At 42.7% G+C, this 20609-nt stretch overlaps 1 protein-coding gene across 2 annotated transcripts; it reads right to left on the bottom strand.

Moving 5' to 3' along the window:
- Positions 1-922: 922 nt before the first annotated feature.
- On the bottom strand, positions 923-19960 carry LOC139536534 (SAM pointed domain-containing Ets transcription factor-like). Of its 2 annotated transcripts, none has more exons than XM_071337116.1 (6): positions 19639-19960; positions 5157-5634; positions 3497-3694; positions 3063-3110; positions 2696-2830; positions 923-2581 (listed from the first exon to the last, which is right to left on the bottom strand). In XM_071337116.1, exons 2-6 carry the CDS (start codon positions 5620-5622, stop codon positions 2403-2405), a joined length of 1026 nt encoding a protein of 341 aa, XP_071193217.1. In that variant the 5' UTR covers positions 5623-5634; positions 19639-19960; the 3' UTR covers positions 923-2402. The 2 variants fall into 2 exon arrangements, with proteins under 2 accessions (XP_071193217.1, XP_071193218.1); XM_071337117.1 differs by lacking the exon at positions 19639-19960 and adding an exon at positions 6790-6932.
- Between the last annotated feature and the right edge of the window lie 649 nt (positions 19961-20609).

The following is a 20609-nucleotide window of genomic DNA, read 5'->3' as shown; positions in this document are numbered from 1 at the left end:
AGGATTATCCATAATCATGGTAGCATTCACATTCATGTAGAAGTATTTAGAAACATATTCTATTCTTATTTTCCATATAAGTGACCCCAAAAGGGTCATATTAGATTTTGTGGAAATGCAGGAAATGAGCTTTAGATGCCCATAAATTCTGAGGGATGACCTCCAGACCCCCCACCAGGTTATGCCCCCCCCCACCCCCCCACTTCTAAAACCAAAGTTGTGCCCCTGTATAAGAGAGACATTTTATTACCATTTGCAGACTTAACAGACCTTCATCAGATAGTGATTGAATCATCTTGATCAGATGATGAGAGCCTCACGTTAGATAGCACAAGGTGTGAATGAGGCTTTAGTTTAGCCTGGATTGTATGCTCAGACGAATATATCCAGTTAGCTGGAACTATGCAAGGCACCAAGGTCAAGCGGATACTGTAACTTGGATAAGAGTTCACTTGAGATCGTAATAATGAATGGGGACAACAAGACCTATGATTCCCCACGTGGCAGCGTCTTGTCATTGTTGCTAGCTGACTGTTCAGAATCATACCACCACACGGCCATCTACCTCATCGATGCGCACTCATCATTTTCGTGAAGTTGTCAGCCAACCCGTTTATGTACGGAACTTTTTTTCTATCAAGAACCATGCTCATAAGGTTCTAAATGGAGCCTGTATGGTGCTATAAAGAACCCGTTCCTAATGTTTTATAAAGAAGCATAAAAAAAAAAGGTTCTATATAGCACCAAAAAAGGGTTCCGCTATGGTTACATCCCTTTTTGGGGAAATATAGAACCCTTTTTTATGGTTTCGATATAGAACCTTCATGGAGACAGGTTCTTTATAGAACCATTCTCAATCTCAATGGTTCTTTGTAGAACCATACATGGGTTTTTATTCTGATTTAAAAGCCATAATATACTGTTAAAATGCAATCGTTTTTATTATTGTGTTTATTAACAAGTTAAATCAGGTGTGGGAGCTCTGGAACGGCTGGGGGTCCCTGAGGAGATAATTGAGAACTACTGACTTAGTCAACCATTCTCAATTGACACAAGGCCATACTTGAGTCTTTCACAAGACACTGTCACTGACCATAGTCATACATAACATGTAATAGCGTAACACAACAGATTAGATCACCTGGAAGGACACTCACTCAGGGTTGCACAGAAAGAGCTGTGAGCAAGCCAAGTCCCGAAATGTTTGAATGAGCTGCTGCGTCTACATTTTTTGAACCTCAAAGAACCATTGAAGGGCTCAAAGGGTTCTTTGGGTCAGTATGGTTCCACATAGAACCAGCACCCTTACCAAAAACCCCTCGAGGAACCCTCGTTTTTTATTGTATACTTCATAGAATTCGACAGAACTGGTAATGATCAATTATGAGATTAGTAATGCTGCTGGTTTTCAAGAATTGAACTTGTATTGCAATGGTGAAGATGGTGGAGGATACAGTTTTTTGATGTAGATATTCCTATCTATATTTTTTGGTTACATTTCAAATCAAAAATGCTATTACAATTAGACGCAAGCAAAAGGTGCAGAACATATGACATATAATATGGTAATATACAGTGGTCTGGTGCTTTCTAGATGTTTTCTATGGCAGGGTGGAAAACCAACGGCTTTTACCAGTCAGTTACCGACTTTGACTATATGAGTTTATTATGAGGGGGTTGTTGCTGCACTCCCATTCAGGTTCAGCGAAATGCTCTTTTGTAAAAGCCTTTCGGGAGAGTTCCCAAAGTGTGCCATGTGAATAATAAAAAAAAAGAGTGAGCTGTTTGCCTCTCTGGATGACAGCCAGAGCCAGAGCTGAACCCTAGCTGAAGCAAAACTCCTAACCACATTCCCAGAGGAATGAGTAGAAACAGGCTCTGATAAACAAGCGCACGCAGACTGTTCTTCGTCCTACACACAGGGACACAGCAGGTACATCAGGTTAAAAGGTATAACTGTGGGCAATGGGAATTTCTCTTCCTTGTGTTTGATGCCAATCAAATGTTGTCTTCCGGTGTTTTAAGATACGGGTTATTGATTCAATGATATAATAGGGAAAAAGGACAGGCAGATCGTGCAAATGAAAAAGGCAGTTCAAAGGTTCTTTTTTTCTTTCTTTGTTGTTTGGTGGTTTTTATCAGGAATCAGCCGCAGAGAAAAAGCACTTTCATTTTAGTCTCAAGTTTCTTCTCTGCATTAAAAAAAGCGAAAAAATAATTTGCCAGCTTTGACTGCTGACACTTACTGGCAATGGCTGGCAAAGGTTATGTGTACTTACAGGGGTTGGTCAGTGCATGCTTGTTAGTTTCACCCCTTCTCAGCTTGGTGTTGGTGTAATGTACAAATGCAAGGTGTGATCGTGTGGCCCTTTCTTTGGAGACCTCTGTCCTCCTCCGTCCCCTCATACTGGGTGGACAAACTGATAGACCAGTCTCTGGGAGACATCAGGCTTGCGGATGATGCCCTTCTTGTAGTACTGCCGTATGGAGCGGCTCAGTTTGTCGTAGTTCATCGCTGGACGGTTCTTCCTCAGTCCCCAGAGTCTCGCCACGTGAGCAGAGTCCTCGATTTTGAAAATACCTGACAGACAGCAGAGTGAGATTAGATATGGATTTCTTTATCGCTGCATTAAATTGTCATTCTTCTGAACTCATCCCATCAGTTCTTAGCGGTCACACAGCCTGTCCTGCTCACCTTTCTCCTTGTTGAGCCAGCGGATACAGCGTCCGTAGTTGTGGGGCTTGAGGAGCAGCTCTCTGAGGAACTGCCACAGGTGGATGGGCTGGCCTGAGCATGACGAGTCTGCCTCCAACCACAGCTCCTCTCCGCCTGCACAGAGGGATGAGCTATGAACACTCATGCGCACCCCCCCCCCACACACACACATATTTTCTAACAGAGCTGCACTATACATGACCCTCTGGTCTTCTTCCTAGGAGCTATGAACCCACACAACTGCCACTACTCCTTCCCAAGGGCCAAGAACACTCTGGCCCTCGAGAAATGAGATTCATGTCACTTTCTTTCCTAACAAAGCTAATAAAGAAGAGGCTAAACCTACCTGTGATTTTGCTGTCTCCAACGGAACACCTCTCTTTCATCCAGGCAGCTGTAGAGAGGAAAAGAAGGGAGAGAAAGAGAGAGAGATGTATTGTTGTATTGTTTGAATGGAATGATAAAAGCTTCATTATCCTGAGGAGAAAACAGTAGTAAACTACAGTATGTGCAGAATGTCTGTCTAAACCAGTCATCAAGGCCAGCCCCAGGCATAAGCGACAAAAGTGGTCGCTTAGGGCCCCCGCAAAAAAACATTTGTAATAATCATGGCTGAATACCGACCAGGCACGCAGAGCATGTTTTTAGGGGACCTGACCTTCAGGGGGCCCCAATTGATTTTGTTAGTCATTCTCACTCATATATCATATTAACATGGATATAAGCTTAGGGCCCCCAAAAGGCTATGGCCCTGCCAGTCATACAGCTATTATAACACACCTGACTTCCAGATGTCCAGGTGGGCGTGCAGGGTGTCTCCACACTGAGGGGACCTCTGCCTGAAGTCCTCTTCACTCATGGCACACAGGTCTTTCCCAGTGAGCTCCTGAAAGGCCTTGCCGGCCTGAGGCAGTCTATACAGGTGCTCTGTCCACAACAACCACTTCTGGACGTTCCCCGAGCTCCACTCTATGGGGTCTGGGGATAACAGATAAGAACGGTAGCAATTAACACTCTATTTTGGATAGTCCCCTATACATCTATTGATGTTGAACAAATTATTAGCAAACTAGCAGTAACATTTACGGTAAATGTCAACTGCATGTCTGTTGGCCTGCAATAGGGATGGGTCTATTCAGGATAGAGGGTTACCAAAACAACCATGAACACAGTGGAGACCCTAGATGTGTGTGGTCCCCATACTGCAGAATCGGTTTATCTCTGGTCACACACACACACGCACACACACACACACATACAGAGTGCAATCAAATGCTGTCAATCAGAGGCCAATTACTGTCTTCACCATAAAGTCTTTATTTGCCTTGTCTTTTCTCAGCGAGCTTCGCTCTGGGTGAACTCTAATCGCAGGCGTGGCCTAGGGAGAATGGTGGTTTGCATAAGGTGGGGTACTGTTCTGTTGTGTACTCTACAATCATTTTCATCAGTTGAAACGCACCACGAGACCACATTTTGGATACAGCGGTAGCAGCAGGAGGAGAAGAAGTAGGGTCTCTGTGATGAAAGGGTGTGACTGACGGAAGACATCTTATAGTACACACAGTACTGTATGCCCTTGACCTGCTGTTTGCTTTGCCAGTTGAACAGACCTCACCCATGCACTGTGTACACGGCTATTGGCAGGCAAGCAGTACCGTCATTCCCACTAGGTCCTGTTTGGGTATTTGTTAAACACATGCAAAGGTTGGGATTATACAGATCCTGGAGCAAACAAGCATGACTTGCGTCAGGGAGACATAGTTCATCATTAAGAGCTGTCATCCATCTCAATTATCCTCTAGCGGCAGGCGGATTCTGCAGATGTGTCTGCTCTGAATCAATATATCAATACCTTGTGTCAATACCTGATTGGGCAGTATGGATGAATAGGCTAGAATGAATGGCTCTGGTGTTTTTCATGCTCATGAAAGGGAGACAGGATCATGCAGTAGTGGCAGCCATAGATGAAGAATTAGGAAAAAGTGTCAAGTCCCTCAGTCCACTGACTATGGCTCATCAAGCCTAGTGGTTAGCGCATTGGGCCAGTAACCGAAAGGTTGCTGGATCGAATCCTCAAGCTGACAAGGTAAAAATCTGTCGTTCTGCCCCTGAGCAAGGCAGTTAACCCACTGTTCCCCGGGCGACGAAGACGTGGATGCCAATTACGGCAGCCCCCCCCCCTATCTGATTCAGAGGAAGACACGTTTCAAATGCGGAAGACACGTTTCAGTTGAACGCATTCAGTTGTACAACTGACTAGGTATCCCCCTTTCCCTTTCCAAAATATGAAAGGCACAGAACACTGATGTGACAGGGATCAATTAATCCTACATAGAATCGGTACCCACCACAAAACATATCTTTAAACAGGAATGTCTATTCTACTAACTCTACTAATTCTAGCACGGGAGTGGCCGTTTACTACTGTAGCAGTACCTACCTGGGATGATGTTGAGCAGCTTGCAGGCCGTCTCGATGTCCTTCAGCACCTCCCCGACCACCATGCTCTGGACCTGCTCCAGGGATCGCTCCTCCTCCTGGCCCTCCAGCCCCGGGGAGAGCCCCAGGGCCTGGCTGTCGATGACGGGGCACTGCTCTGGCTCCTCACGGTGCTCGGTCCTAGTTATGGGGAGAGGCACGGGACCAGCCTGACCCGAGGAGGCCTCGGTCACCTTCACCAGCCAGGTGGAGTCCTCGGTGAAGAGCATGTCGAAGCAGGACAGGTGGAGGCCCGGAAGGCCGCGATGCTCAAGAGCCTCCATGCAGGGCTTGGTGTCCTCCATCTCCCAGGCCATACCAGCCTCTGCACCTGTCCTGTCTCCCATTGGGCTTTCAGGCAGACCTAGGCGGGACGGAAACAATGGGCTGCTGCCCTCTGATGATATACTCTCCCCTGGACTCGACATGGCTGCTGCCTCCTTGTGAGGGAAGAAGAATGGATATTTAGTTTACAATAGTCATAAAGATTTACCAATGTCAAGAATGTGATAGTACCAACAGTATTTCCTATTTGATATGTTAATATATTGTGTGTGTGGAGATCAGTGGTGTAAAGTACTTAAGTAAAAATACTTTCAAGTACTACTTAAGTAGTGTTTTTGGGTATCTGTACTTCCCTTTACTATTCATATTTTTAGCAACTTTTACTTTTACTTCACTACATTCCTAAAGAAAATTACTTTTTACTCCATACATTTTCCCTTACACCCAAAAGTACTCGTTACATTTCGACAGGAAACGGTCCAATTCACACACTTATCAAGAGCACATCCCTGGTCATCTCTACTGCCTCTGATCTGGTGGACTAGGTAAACACAAATGCTTTGTTAGTAAATTATGTCTGAGTGATGGAGTGTTCCCCTGGCTATCCGTCAATAAAAATCTTTTTTTTTTAATTGTGCCGTCTGGTTTGCTTAATATAAGGAACTTGAAATTATTTATACTTTTACTTTTACTTTTGATACTTAAGTACATTTGAGCAAGTCCATTTACTGTTGATACTTAAATATATTTAAAACCAAATACTTTTTTACTTTTACTCAAGTAGTATTTTACTGGATGACTTTCACTTTTACTTGAGTCATTTTATATCAAGGTATCTTTACCTTTACTCAAGTACGACAATTGAGTACTTTTTCCACCACTAGTGGAGATACAGGGCATTGACCACACTCATACAGTTCATGACGGAATAATGAAAACCAGCAGTTTGTCATCAAACTTGGTATGATCCTGCAACACCTGTGTGCTATGTAGATAATTATCTGACAACTTCCCATAGCCAACTTGTTGACCCAGAGTAAACAAGTGTGTCTTCATTTGTGTGGGAATCAGCAGAATCACGCTCTAGTTCTCTTTCATATATCCAATTCAGTTTGATGTAAGACCGGAAAACATGAATAATTATTTCACTGAAAACCCTGTAAAGAAAGTGTAACCAGTGACCTACATGAACATCCTGATAGCCAAATTGTAATATCCTCTTGGAATTAGTGAAATTCGACTTAGAAGTATAATTTTTTTAAACACTATACAGTAGATGACGTTCTTGCAGTAAATCAAAATCACAGTACCTTCAAGAAACTATACCTTCGCGCCCAAAGCTCCGGCTGCTAAACGTGCAACAGTTTCAAAACGTTAAGAAAGTCCATCAGAGGGACTGCGGGTGTGACTCCTCCAGAGTGATGCACAGTGAACAGAACAGAAACTGAGGTGAGAGCATGTTTGCAGAGGCTCTTTAAATGTGTCCTGAGTCAAGTGAAGACACGGGGGGAATGACCCTTTAGAGAGTGCACAGAACCAGCAGGGCAGGCATGGGGCAAAATGGATTGCACTGAGTCTCTTACTTGTGGGTCAGTGGCCCAGAATGGGTGGTGACTTGGGGGTAGGTGACTTGTATTGAGGCCTAAAGCGGTACGACCGCCTGCCTTTTCCTTTCAAGGTGCCGTCTCCGCAGCCCTCTGGCTCCACTGTCAGCTGGAATTTTTAATCAAATGAAAGAGAGATAATGTGGAGGAGGACAACTACACCTCAAAATGGAGTATGACGGCGGGCCAGTGTTGTTGTCTGCTCAGGAACAGTTCCAGAAGAATCTGGAGGAATTTGTACTTCTTGTGTCAATTCACTCTGTTTACGTACACTCTGGTTTCAATGGTTTCGCCCTGCCTCATGTAAAGCAGCCCAAAGTTATTCCTCACCATGTGACCTGAACAGGAAAAACGCCTTGCCTTAGAAACTTCCCACACAGCTGCCATACGACTGGCATCAGAGTGGCATCCTAAGTCAACATCAGAGGTTGTCAGCTGTACCACTGACCAGTGTAATCTCAGGATGACCTCACTTATGGTTCACAGTGTACCTGGCTACCTGCTGCCACAGGTGGTAGATGGGAAGAAACGTAGCTGTCATAGAGACAGGGGTTATCAGTAGTTGTGCCGTGGTAAAAGACGCCTGCTATCGCACAGCACATGTTCAAGGAGAGACATGGCTTGTTTGCCCAGAGAGACTGTAAGCCACTGTATTCATAAAACAGCTATAACACCCAGTACCACACCCAGCAACCGCAATCCAAACCATCTATATTTATGTTGATTAATTGTTCCACTTGTTATATGGTTGTTTTTCAAAGAAACTAAGAAACTGATTGAACTGATCAGACATGGAATATTCCTTGGGGTGAGGATAAGGCTACTTTAGCGTTACCACAATGATCCTTGCGGGAACACGGTTGACAGACTGTACCAGTCCTATTAACCCTAAAGGAAATTAAGTTATCCTCTCCCTCTCCCTCTCTCTCTCTCTATTCTCCACATCTCCAAACCCCCAGTCTATCCCCCTCCCCATTCCTCCTTTTATCTCCCAATTTCCCGCTAAGGGTCTGGGGATAACCCAATGTCTCTTCTCTTCATCAGGAGTCAGATTAAAAAGCGCCAGGCGGTGTACCGGCCAGCCTGCTGTGTGTCCACTCTCCTCTGTAACAGCTTGCGCTAAGCCCATTAGCCCGGCAAATTTAGCCATATTAGCTTTTTCCAAAAGGGGAGGGGACGGGAGAAAGAGGCACAAACATGCTCCCCGGGGGAAGGATTAAGGGCCTGACTGATCTCTAAATGAGTTCGGCCAAGACGGTGATATTCATTTCAGGAGAATTAGGCTTCGCTCCATTTGCTAGCCAGGCCTTAGACACACAGTCAGATGAACCATAGCCATGAAGGCAGCCATCCTCCCTGGTAACCATTTAACCACTTTTTATTTATCTTTCTTATATTTTTGACATTCTCTGTATCAAGCCTGCTTGTAATAAAAGCATGGATGAGTCTCTCTGTGTCAGACTGAGAAATGAAACGGCAGCACCATGGCAATGTTTCTCAGGTGGTAAAATGCTATTTTGGTCACATTCCTAATGTGTGATTCAAAATTGTGTTCAGAATCTAAAATAACACCTTGTTTTTTTTAACCTGGTGTTTTATTTTTATTGCCCGTGAATTAAAATGTGCGGCTAGATTCCCTCTCTGTGCTTTGGCTCCAACAATAAGTACCTCAGTCTTGTCTTGATTTAGCTGGAGGAAGTTGTGAGCCATCCACGTATTTAAATAACTAATACAGTCTAATAACTGATCCGTGGAGCTAAAATCCTCTGGTGACAAAGAAATGTAAAGTTGTGTATCGTCTGCGTAGCAGTGAAAATCAATGCTGTGCTTTCTGATAACACTGCCAAGGGGTAACATAGGTGCTACATATTTTTTCAGGAACAGGAGTTGAATACCCTAACTGCTATATCTTCTTTAAAACAACTCTTGATACAAAATAGTGCATCAGTAATAGATATAGGGAGACACAACAGTCACCAGATTTCACTTGTTGAGTCCTCTCCCTGTGCACTTCCAAAGAAAGGGCTCCCTTGTTTGATTTTGGAGTTAAAGAAGTATATATAGTCAGGTGTGACTGTTTCCTGTGTGTGTATGGTTTAAAGAGAGATTTTGGGCTCTATTCAATCAGATCTGTCAAATCCACAAGAGGCTCCTGGCATTATACCTAAAGCGAGCATTGCCATTGGCTGCACGGAGTCGCATTATGAGAAATCCCATGCAGCCTTGTTTACAAGTTCAAAGTTTGAACACGACACTAAACTGAGATGTAGGATTATCTACACCTCCATTAGGCTGATGGAAATATTTTTTTTGTATCCCCTTTTTCTCCCCAATTTTGTGATATCCAATTGCGATCCAATTATGATCTTGTCTCATCGCTGCAACTCCCCAACAGGCTCGGGAGATGGTGAAGGTCGAGTAATGCATCCCCCGAAACATGACCCGCCAAGCCGCGCTTCTTAACACCCGCACGCTTAACCCGGAAACCAGCCACACCAATGTGTCGGAGGAAACACCATTCAACTGTCGACCGAAGTCAGCCTGCAGGCGCCCAGCTCGCCACAAGGAGTCACTAGAGCACGATGAGCCAAATAAAGCCCCACCCGACCAAACCAGGACGAAGCTGGGCCAATTGTGCACCACCCTATGGGACTCCCGGTCACAGCCGGTTGTAACAGAGCCTGGGATCGAACCCCAGGCTGTAGTGGCGCTGCAACACTGCGATGCAGTGCCTTAGATCGCTCCGCCACTCGGGAGGCCCTGAGCGTAATTATTTCTATATAGCCTACACTTTCTCGTTCTGAACTTCTAACACAGGTGCACCGATTTGACAGCTCCGATGTAGTTACACCTACAAAACATCAACTATGCGGATGTCAGCTCTCGACGGTTAAAGCGTGATCTGATAGAATCTATGCCTTGGACGAGCCTCAGTGATTCTTTGTTATTATTTTTCATGGGAAACTTAGAACCATCCAGGCAATTCACCAGAGTTTCATAACATTCGGGGCACAGCCCTGAAGACCAGGGGCTTACATTTCCTGCAATTCTACGCCATTTTACATAACTGGCGACATTACAAGTATATTTTTTTAATACCACACAATTGACCAAAATGACAAGATACTCTGACATTGACATACTGAGATAAATAAAATGAACAACCCATGTCTTAATTGCAACCAATAGCATAGGCCAATGAAAATAATGGATACACAGATTGTAGGCCTACAATGTGAGGTAGAAATTATAGTCCACCAACTTTCCAGTGGCACTATCTTATCCAAGTAGATTTTTCCCGCAATTGTATTATGAAATATTGCAAAATACATTCTAGCTGCTGCCTGCTGTTCAACTCAACAATCAGCTGATATTTGTCGCACGGACTGCCTAATTGCCGGATTCCTGACTGTAGGCCTATGAGCTCATGATGTGACAAAATACAATTCACAGCAATTTTTTTTAAAGAAGCTATTGATCCTCTGTGGATAAATTATGCTCTCTGGTGTAATATTTTTTAATGATTTCATTTATTTCTGTACAGACAGGAGTCATTATATAATTTGGCAAATGTATTTCAATGTATCTGCAGCACTTCCAGCACCTCTTCCTGTAGCTATGTGTTCTTCCCTGGATTGTGGCCAGTAACCCCATATGAGGTTATTGCATAGGTAGGCCTACTGTTGCAATCATATTAAAATAATCTGATCAGCGAGTAGCCTACAATTACAAGATAATAAATTCAGTAGGATAAGTCAATGAAGCTTATCGTAGTTTCAGCTATATTGTTATAGAAACTAAGTAGACCGTGTGACTTGTTTGACCACTGTAGCACAGTTTCGGTGTCCATAAGGCTAATAAGAAAAGATGTCAAATGGCTTGAATAGCCAAAAATGTCAAAAGTAGGCTCAAGCCCGAAAGTTGTGTGTAGAGAAGATCGTCATTGCTTTCAATTGCTAGACTAATGATCATGAGCACTCGCATCAACTTCACTTAGATTTCCCAGCCTAATTGTAAAACAATATCCAAATGGAGATTCAGTGAAAAAAAGAAAATTGGACAATGATTGATTTATCAAGAACAGTTCCCATGCTTGTCTCAAAGTTGCGCAGTGACGCTGTCCCAATCAAAATGGTGTTGTACTGATCAGTTGACCACACACGGTAATTGCTTTACATTTATTATAACCAGTGGTGTAGTGCTATTTTTTTATGTAACCTACCATAGCTCAATTTTCTATTCATATTTCGCCATCATTTCTGAATGAAAGTTTGTAGGAACATGTAGTCTATTGCATAATATCATCCAAATTCTAAGATTGCCTATGCATACACATAAGCGGATCAATTCATAAAAAAAAAAAATCATGTTAAGACACCAAATTAGTCCTACCTTATTTGAAATTTGGCCTTCGTCCCTGTCAATCGTGATCGATAATTATTCATGTTTTACGGGTGAAACGTCCATTCTGCATGCATGCCAACCATTTGATCCCAATCGGTTTCATGGGAATGTGCATTTCGATCATCTTGAATGACATAGGCTAAGTAGTCTAACTACAGTTTAATATAATTTTAGATCAGATGGAGTTAAACACAGACACCTGTATTTGGTTTCAATCAAGGCATATTAAGCCTATGGTGCGTGCTGTTGAGTTCACGTCGTTTTATTTTTCAGACATTTCAGCACAATCGTCCTAAATTGCCATGAGAAATGATGTGGTGTTTTTCGTCTAACAGTAGCCTAACATTATCTATGCTATTACATTCGGTTTGTGATTTAGAATACTAAGTAATCATTAAGTGATCTTGTGAGACATCACACCATTCTGAGAAGTGGTGGAACATCCCTCCGCGGTTAACCGACAGCACTACTTATAACAGTTATATGACTTTGGGAGTTTCACATAACCACAACTTTACACCATCGCAGCGGCGCAAAAGATTAGCGGCTGACACAAAATCATTCGGGCTAAAGCCCCGAAAGACAGGTCTTGGTAATGTCCCTGGAATCAACAAATGGAGAAAAAAAAGGAGTATGATGATACTAGCTTAATATGAGAGTGCTGGAAAGATCAATAATACCCAGCAACGTCTACTGTTCTCACAAGGAAGTAGCCTTACTGATAAAAAATATTACAGCCCCTTAAACTCTCAGACCTCTCATTTGTTATTTAACCAGGAAGTCCAATAGAGGTCAGAGCCATGTAGGCCCACATGTGACATATCTTTACTGCAGGTGACTGCGTGTTAATGAGAAGCCCAGGATCCCCTCACCATTCAAGGGTTACTATGCCCCTTGGTATGAATGAATCAATAAGCAACAGTGGTTGAATCTACTTTGCTGGGTATCAATGATGGATGCTGTTTTCTGTTTCCTGGTTTCCAAGGGGTTGGTATTAATTAGGCTGTGTCTAGACTTGACAGTTCATGCAGCTTTAGTATTCTTAACATAGAGTTCTGGTCATGAAATTCCGAATGCGTCATGCGACAACACCTACATTTAAATGTGTCTACCATGTCCACAGTATGTCCGGATTCCCTTTTCCCGTGGTATATTCAAATGCCAGTATGCATTCTACAAATGGTGGAATAGGCAAAACATGACAATAACGCAACAACTGAAGGGATTAGCTAACTACTGTAGCTAACTAACTTGGCGTCCCGAGTGGCGCAGTGGTCTAAAGCACTGCATCAAGGTGTCACTATAGAAACGCTGGTTCGAATTCAGGCTGTATGACAACTGGCTGTGATTGGGTGTCCCATGGGGAGGTGCACAATTGACCCAGCGTCGTCCGGATTTGCCTGGTGTAGGCTGTCATTATAAATAAGAATTTGTTCTTAACTGACTTGCCTAGTTAAAGGTTAAATAAAAACATTTAAAAGATGTAAACTAGCCAGCTGACCTCTGTAGCAAGCTAGCAAGCAATGCTAAAGGGATTGCAAACGGGTTAGCATAACTCTAGCCAAACAATTCTAGGAACCGTATTTCCTCCATTGTTGTAATGAAAAGGTGCCTTTAGGTCCCAAAACACCGTCTTCTGCAGACTAGTGGGAGGAGTGCTGATGACATCACCCACTGTATGTGCTTTCTCATTGTGTCCAGACTGAGAAGAAAACCGCACACAATGCATACCTGACAGCCTCATGAAGTGGTCAGCCAGCTCTGAACACAATCAGACCACAAAGTGACTTTTGTGCGCCTAGACCCGTCTTTTCAATGCGTTCTTCGTACTCTGATAGCGGAAGTCGTGTGTAAGTGTCAAGTGTAGACATGACCTTAGTGAACGGTTTCTTTGTGTGCCACGCTATTTTGCAGTTGTTGTAACATGGGACCATTTTCACCTGTAATGCAGGTGCATTGGCATCAGGCCAGGTTCTTCAGAGAGGAACACCCTTTTGAGTTTGGCTACAGTTACCTATAGGGGTGTGTCAACCAGAAAATACTGGTATTCATAATCATATGACTATTAGTAATTGACAGTTAATAGTCAGATCGGATGATACTTGTGACCGGAAAACACACAAGTGTTTTAAGATGCCTAAAATAGATATTGGAAAATCTCTCTGCGAAATAAACTGCAGATTGCAGATTATGAGCAGCGCGTGGAGGGGTGTGTGTGTTTTTGTCCTCAATTTGCAGCAAGCAATTTGCTGTCACTCATTCAGAGTGCGCATCCAAGTTTAATATCTTCTCCGTACCCTCGCCCCGCTTTCGTTAGATACAGTACAATGCACATTGATAATTTGAGCAAACGCCCTACCCATTTGATTTATCATAGTAGCAGGAAGCATCAAGAACTGATCCGACCGAAACATGCAAGGAGAAGTGGTTAGGTGAAAATATGAAGCGAATTATTCTATAAATACTGCTTTGCTCTATCCAATCAGAGCAGCTAGATCAACGTACAGCCCGCCCTTATATTTACAGACAGCCAAACTAACCAGTTGAGTTATTTAGACCACGTAGCACCTTGCATTTCATTGAAAGATCTGCGCCGAGTCTGGCAACCGAAACGTACTTTTTTCCGATCACGGATAGGCTAATAACTAAAAATACTCAGATCATTGCCCATATCTGTTAAGATACTTGTTTTGTCCGATTAGGCTACTCGGCACACCATACTTTTTACCTTTTCCAAATGCTCACATAACACTCAATCTTGACAGAATATTATTGTTACAGCACTACACACGCACGTTTTGAGTGTCTAGTGCTATTGAGCATCTGTACCCTTAATATGTCCTGTCTCTAAAGAGGCCGTTGCTACATACTCAAGTGCTGTGGTGTTGTGATTTGGGGAGCAGCCAAACCAAACCATTGTTACTTTTCTGTAAAATGTACAGTGCCTTCAGAAAGTATTCAGCCTGAATTTAAAATTGATTACATTTAGATTTTTTAGTCACTGGCCTACACACACTACCACATAATATCAAAGTGGAATTATGCTTTTGTCTACATTTTTTACAAGTTTATAAAAATGTTTCATCTGAAATATCTTGAGTCAATAAGTATTCAACGCCTTTGTTGCGGCAAGCCTGAATAATTAAGGAGTAAAAATGTGCTTAAAAACTCTTAAGGATCCGCCCCTTATTTTCAATTTTCTCCTAAAATGACACACCCAAATCGAACTGCCTGCAACTCAGGCCCTGAAGCAAGGATATGCATATTCTAGGTCATTTGAAAGGAAACACTTTGACGTTTGTGGAAATGTGAAAGGAATGTAGGAGAATATAACACAATAGATCTGGTGATACTGATAATACAAAAATACAAAAAAAAACGTTATTTTGTATTTTTTTTGTACCATCATCTTTGAAATGCAAGAGAAAGGCCATAATGTATTATTCCAGCCCAGCTGCAATTTAGATGTTGGCCTCTAGATGGCAGCAGTGTATGCGCAAACTTTTAGACTGATCCAATGAATCATTGCATTTCTGCCACAAGATTCAATTCTCAGGCTGACTCTCTTCTCTGTATACATCAATGATATCGCTCTTGCTGCTGGTGATTCTCTGATCCACCTCTACGCAGACGACACCATTCTGTATACTTCTGGCCCTTCTTTGGACACTGTGTTAACTAACCTCCAGACGAGCTTCAATGCCATACAACTCTCCTTCCGTGGCCTCCAACTGCTCTTAAATGCAAGTAAAACTAAATGCATGCTCTTCAACCGATCACTGCCCGCACCTGCCCGCCCGTCCAGCATCACTACTCTGGACGGCTCCGACTTAGAATATGTGGATAACTACAAATACCTAGGTGTCTGGTTAGACTGTAAACTCTCCTTCCAGACTCACATTAAGCATCTCCTATCCAAAACTAAATCTAGAATCAGCTTCCTATTTCGCAACAAAGCATCCTTCACTCATGCTGCCAAACATACCCTCATAAAACTGACTATCCTACCGATCCTCGACTTCGGCGATGTCATTTATAAAATAGCCTCCAACACTCTACTCAACAAATTGGATGCAGTCTATCACAGTGCCATCCGTTTTGTCACCAAAGCCCCATATACTACCCACCACTGCGACCTGTACGCTCTCGTGGCTGGCCCTCGCTTCATACCCGTCGCCTAACTCACTGGCTCCAGGTCATCTACAAGTCTCTGCTAGGTAAAGCCCCGCCTTATCTCAGCTCACTGGTCACCATAGCAGCACCCACTCGTAGCACGCCCTCCAGCAGGTATATCTCACTGGTCACCCCCAAAGCCAATTCCTCCTTTGGCCGCCTTTCCTTCCAGTTTTCTGCTGCCAATGACTGGAACAAACTGCAAAAATCACTGAAGCTGGTGACTAATTTCTCCCTCACTAGCTTTAAGCACCAGCTGCCTGAGTAGCTCACAGATCACTGCACCTGTACATAGCCCATCTGTAAACAGCCCATCCAACTACCTCATCCACATACTGTATTTATTTATTTATCTTGCTCCTTTGCACCCCAGTATCTCTACTTGCATATTCATCTTCTGCACATCTACCATTCCAGTGATTAATTGCTATAGTGTAATTACTTCGCCACCATGGCCTATTTATTGCCTTAACTCCCTTATCTTACCTCATTTGCACTCACTGTATATAGACTTTTTCTTTTCTTTTTTTCTACTGTATTATTGACTGTATGTTTTGTTTATTCCATGTGTAACTCTGTGTATGTGTCAAACTGCTATGTTCTCAACTAGCCTACCTGGTTAAATAAAGGTGGTGGGGGGGGGGGGGGGGGAAACAATAGCATGGTATTCTTTCACTGTAATAGCTACTGTAAATTGGACAGTACAGTTAGATTAACAAGAATGTAAGCTTTCTGCCAATATCAGTTATGTCTATGTCCTGGGAAATGTTCTTGATACTTACAACCTACGTTAGCTCAACCATCCCATGGAAGGGACACTGATCCCGAAAAGGTTTTAAGAAGTCACATAATAAGTGGCATGGACTCACTCTGTGTGCAATAATGGCATTTAACATGATTTTTGAATGACTACCCCATCTCTGTACCCCACATATACAATTATCTGTCAGGTCCCTCGGTCGAGCAGTGAATTTCAAACACAGATTCAACCACAAAGACCAGGTAGGTTTTTCAATACCTTGCAAAAGAAGATGGGTAAAACATTTGTAAAAAAAACAAAAAAACATTGAATATCCCTTTGAGCATAGTGAAGTCATTAACTACACGTTGGATCGTGTATCAATACACCCAGTCACTTCAAAGATACAGGTGTCCTTCCTAACTCAGTTGCCTGAGTGGAAGGAAACCGCTCAGGGATTTCACCATGATGCAAATTGTGACTTTAAAACAGTTACAGAGTGTAATGGCTGGGATAGGAGAAAACTGAGGATGTAGTTACTTCACAATACTAACCTAATTGACAGAGTGAAAAGAAGGAAGTCGGTACAGAATAAAAATATTCCCAAACCTGTTTGCAACAAGGCACTAAAGTAGTACTGCAAACAATGTGGTAAACCAATTCACTTTTTGTCCTGAATACAAAGTGTTACATTTGGTGCAAATTCAATACAACAGATTACTGAGTACCACTCTCCATATCTTCAAGCATAGTGGTGGCTGCATCATGTTATGGGGATGCTTGAAATCGTTAAGGACTGGGGAGTTTTTCAGGATAAAAAATAAACGGAATGGAGCTAAGCACAGGCAAAATCCGAGAGGAAAACCTGGTTCAGTCTGCTGGTAGATTAATTCACCTTTCAGCAGGACAATAACCTAAAACACAAGGCCAAATCTACACCGGAGACAGTGGTTGTTCCTGGGTGGCCAATTTACAGTTTGGACTTAAATCTGCTTGAAAATCTATGGCAAGACCTGAAAATGGTTGTCAAGCAATGATAAACAACCAATTTGACAGCTTAAAGAATTTTGAAAAGAATAAAGGGCAAATATTGCGCAATCCAGGTGTGGAAAGCTATTAGATTACCACGGAAAGACTCACAGCTGTCATCGCTGCCAAAGGTGATTCTAAAATGCATTGACTCAGGGGGTTGAATACTTCTCTAATCAAGATACATTGGTATTTTATTTTTCATGTGTTTTTTATAAATGTTAGAATGTCTCTTCCACTTGGACATTACAAAGTATTTTGTGTAGATCGTTGACAAAAAAAATCACAATTTAATCTATTTTAATACCACTTTGTAACACAACAAAATGTGGAAAGAGTTATGGGGTGTGAATACATTCTGAAGGCACTGTAAATCCATCAGGCACCTGTGCCATTCTGGTCATCCACCAGGGGAGAATTTTGGATAATGCCATATCTCTCGTTTTACCTCAGGGATTTATTCACTATCTATAATTGGCAAGATACCTTTCATGTAATGGCAGATAAATTGGCAGATAAATGGTCTGTGGTCACATGCATTTCCTGTACGCCCTGTACTCCCTGTTCACTCATGACTGCACAGCCAGGCACGACTCCAACACCATCATTAAGTTTGCCGATGGCACAACAGTGGTAGGCCTGATCACCGACAACGATGAGACAGCCTATAGGGAGGAGGTCAGAGACCTGGCCATGTGGTGCCAGGACAACAACCTCTATGGCAACTGCACGGCCTCCGACCGCAAGGCACTACAGAGGGTAGTGCAAACGGCCCAGTACATCACTGGGGCCAAGATTCCTGCCATCCAGGACCTCTATACCAGGTTGTATCAGAGGAAGGCCCTAAAAATTGTCAAAGACAGCAGCCACCCTAGTCATAGAGTGTCCTCTCTGCTACCGCACGGCAAGCGGTACCGGAGCGCCAAGTCTAGGTCCAAGAGCTTCTACCCCCAAGCCATAAGACTCCTGGACACCTAATCAAATGGCTACCCAGACTATTTGCATTGCCCCCCCCTCCCCTTATTTTACACAGCTGCTACTCTCTGTTGTTATCATCTATGCATAGTCACTTTAATAACTCTACCTACATGTACATATTACCTCAACTAACCGGTGCCCCTGCACATTGACTCTGTACAGGTACCCGCCTGTGTTACAGCTCTCGTTGGTAGAATGACCGGACCAAGGTGCAGCGTGGTAGGCGTACATTTTCTTTATTAATGTTCCACCAAAAACAATAAACAATAGAACGAACGTAAAGCTTCGTAGTGCAAAACATGCAACAAACAAAGACAAGATCCCACAAAACCCAAACGGAAACTAACAACTTATATCTGATTCCCAATCAGAGACAACGATAGACAGCTGCCTCCGATTGGGAATCAAACACACCAACATAGAAACAGAAAACCTAGAATTCCCACCCTAATCACACCCTGACCTAAAAACAAATAGAGAAATAAAAAGGCTCTCTAAGGTCAGGGCGTGACAGCCTGTATATAGTCTCGCTATTGTTATTTTACTGCTGCTCTTTAATTACTTGTTACTTTTATTTCTTATTCTTATCTGTATTTTTTTAAACTGCATTGTTGTTAGGGGCTCGTAAGTAAGCATTCGGGGCATGTGACTAATGAAATTTGATTTGATTTGAAATTGATTGACAAACATCAGAAGTACTCAGACAGGTGCAATGTTGCACAGTTGGGGCATATAGATTCTCTAGTACCTTTATGTTGAATAAAATACAATAAAATGAAATACCACATCGTGCTGTATGACAGGAAATTCGAATATTTTATCAGCATAAGAGCTGCATCTTCATAAAATGTAACCCCATATACCTTTACCCCATAAGATAACTTCAAAGTAATTTTCTTTCAGAAACGTTCAATTAAGACCAATGCAGAGCGAACAGCACCTGGTAAATTACTGATAAGAACACACCTTGGAGACAATTCTGTGGCTTTTTCGCCCATACACACAGACTCCACAAAAAGTACATCCTGACTACCTGTCCGACTCCTTACCTGGGCCAAGGTGTGCTGGCCTCTGGGTGGTTGCACCAATTTGTAAGTCGCTCTGGATAAGAGCGTCTGCTAAATGACTTAAATGTAAATGTAAATGTGGTCTCAGGCAGGGCTGAGACTGGCGCTGAGTGTAGACAATACAGGACCCCAACAGGTGTAAGGTAGACTAGTGGTGATGATTACCTCTAGTCCAGTTAGCTCAGATTCCAGTCTCTTCTGTCAGTCTGCAGGTGTCTGGTGTTTTATGATGGGCCAGGAGATGCGCCAGGCAGACGAGCAGGCAGACAGCAGGTAGGGAAAGCAGGCCTATAAGTAACCCAGAATACTGATGAAGAATCCTCTACCTGGGGGCCTGAGGCTGTCTACTAGTCTCTGCTGGATCTTAAAAGGCGCAGACTTAAAAGGCGCAGCCCAAAAGCACACTAAGGCTAACTAATGCTATCAGTGACAATGTACCTGCTGTGGGTGTGACAGAGGGAGAGTGAGAGTGTGTGAAGGAATTCCAGTTCCATTGACTGTAGGTCATATTTATACTAGGGCAGCCTTGTTTACCTAAGCACACACAGTCTGTGTGTATGTGTGTGTGTGTGTGTGTGTGTGTGTAACACACATAACACAAAGTCATTTCTCAACCCTGTTAGTACAACGGCATCGGATCTTAGTTCAAAGTATATGGGTGTCTGAGTGTCCATGACAGCTTCCTGTTTAATCTGGAAGATTCTGTACAGGTTAAGTGAAATTTCAAGGGGGAAATAGACTGTACGGCAGTTTGAAAAATGATTCAGGTGGTTAGAAAATGATACTTCAAAATAGTTATTTTGATGTAAAAAAAAATCTAGTTGTCATCTTTACTTGAATGTAGTTAGTACTTTACTCTACTTCACATGTCCAACCATCTTGGGAATTGAATTCAGCATAGATATTACACTGAACAAAAATATAAACGCAACATGTAAAGGCCCATGTTTCATTAGCCAAAATAAAATATCCCAGAAATGTTCCAAATGTACAAAAAGCTTATTTCTCAAAATATTTTGGCACAACATTTGTGCAAAAATGGTTTATCCCACTTTGTAACACAACAACACTTGTGCCAAAAATTTGACACACTGAAATTTGTGCAATATTTTTGGGAGAAATAAGCTTTTTGTGAG

Source organism: Salvelinus alpinus, chromosome 12 (assembly GCF_045679555.1).
Source record: "Salvelinus alpinus chromosome 12, SLU_Salpinus.1, whole genome shotgun sequence".
Lineage (NCBI taxonomy): Eukaryota > Metazoa > Chordata > Actinopteri > Salmoniformes > Salmonidae > Salvelinus > Salvelinus alpinus.
This window is presented reverse-complemented; position numbering and strand designations above follow the sequence as displayed.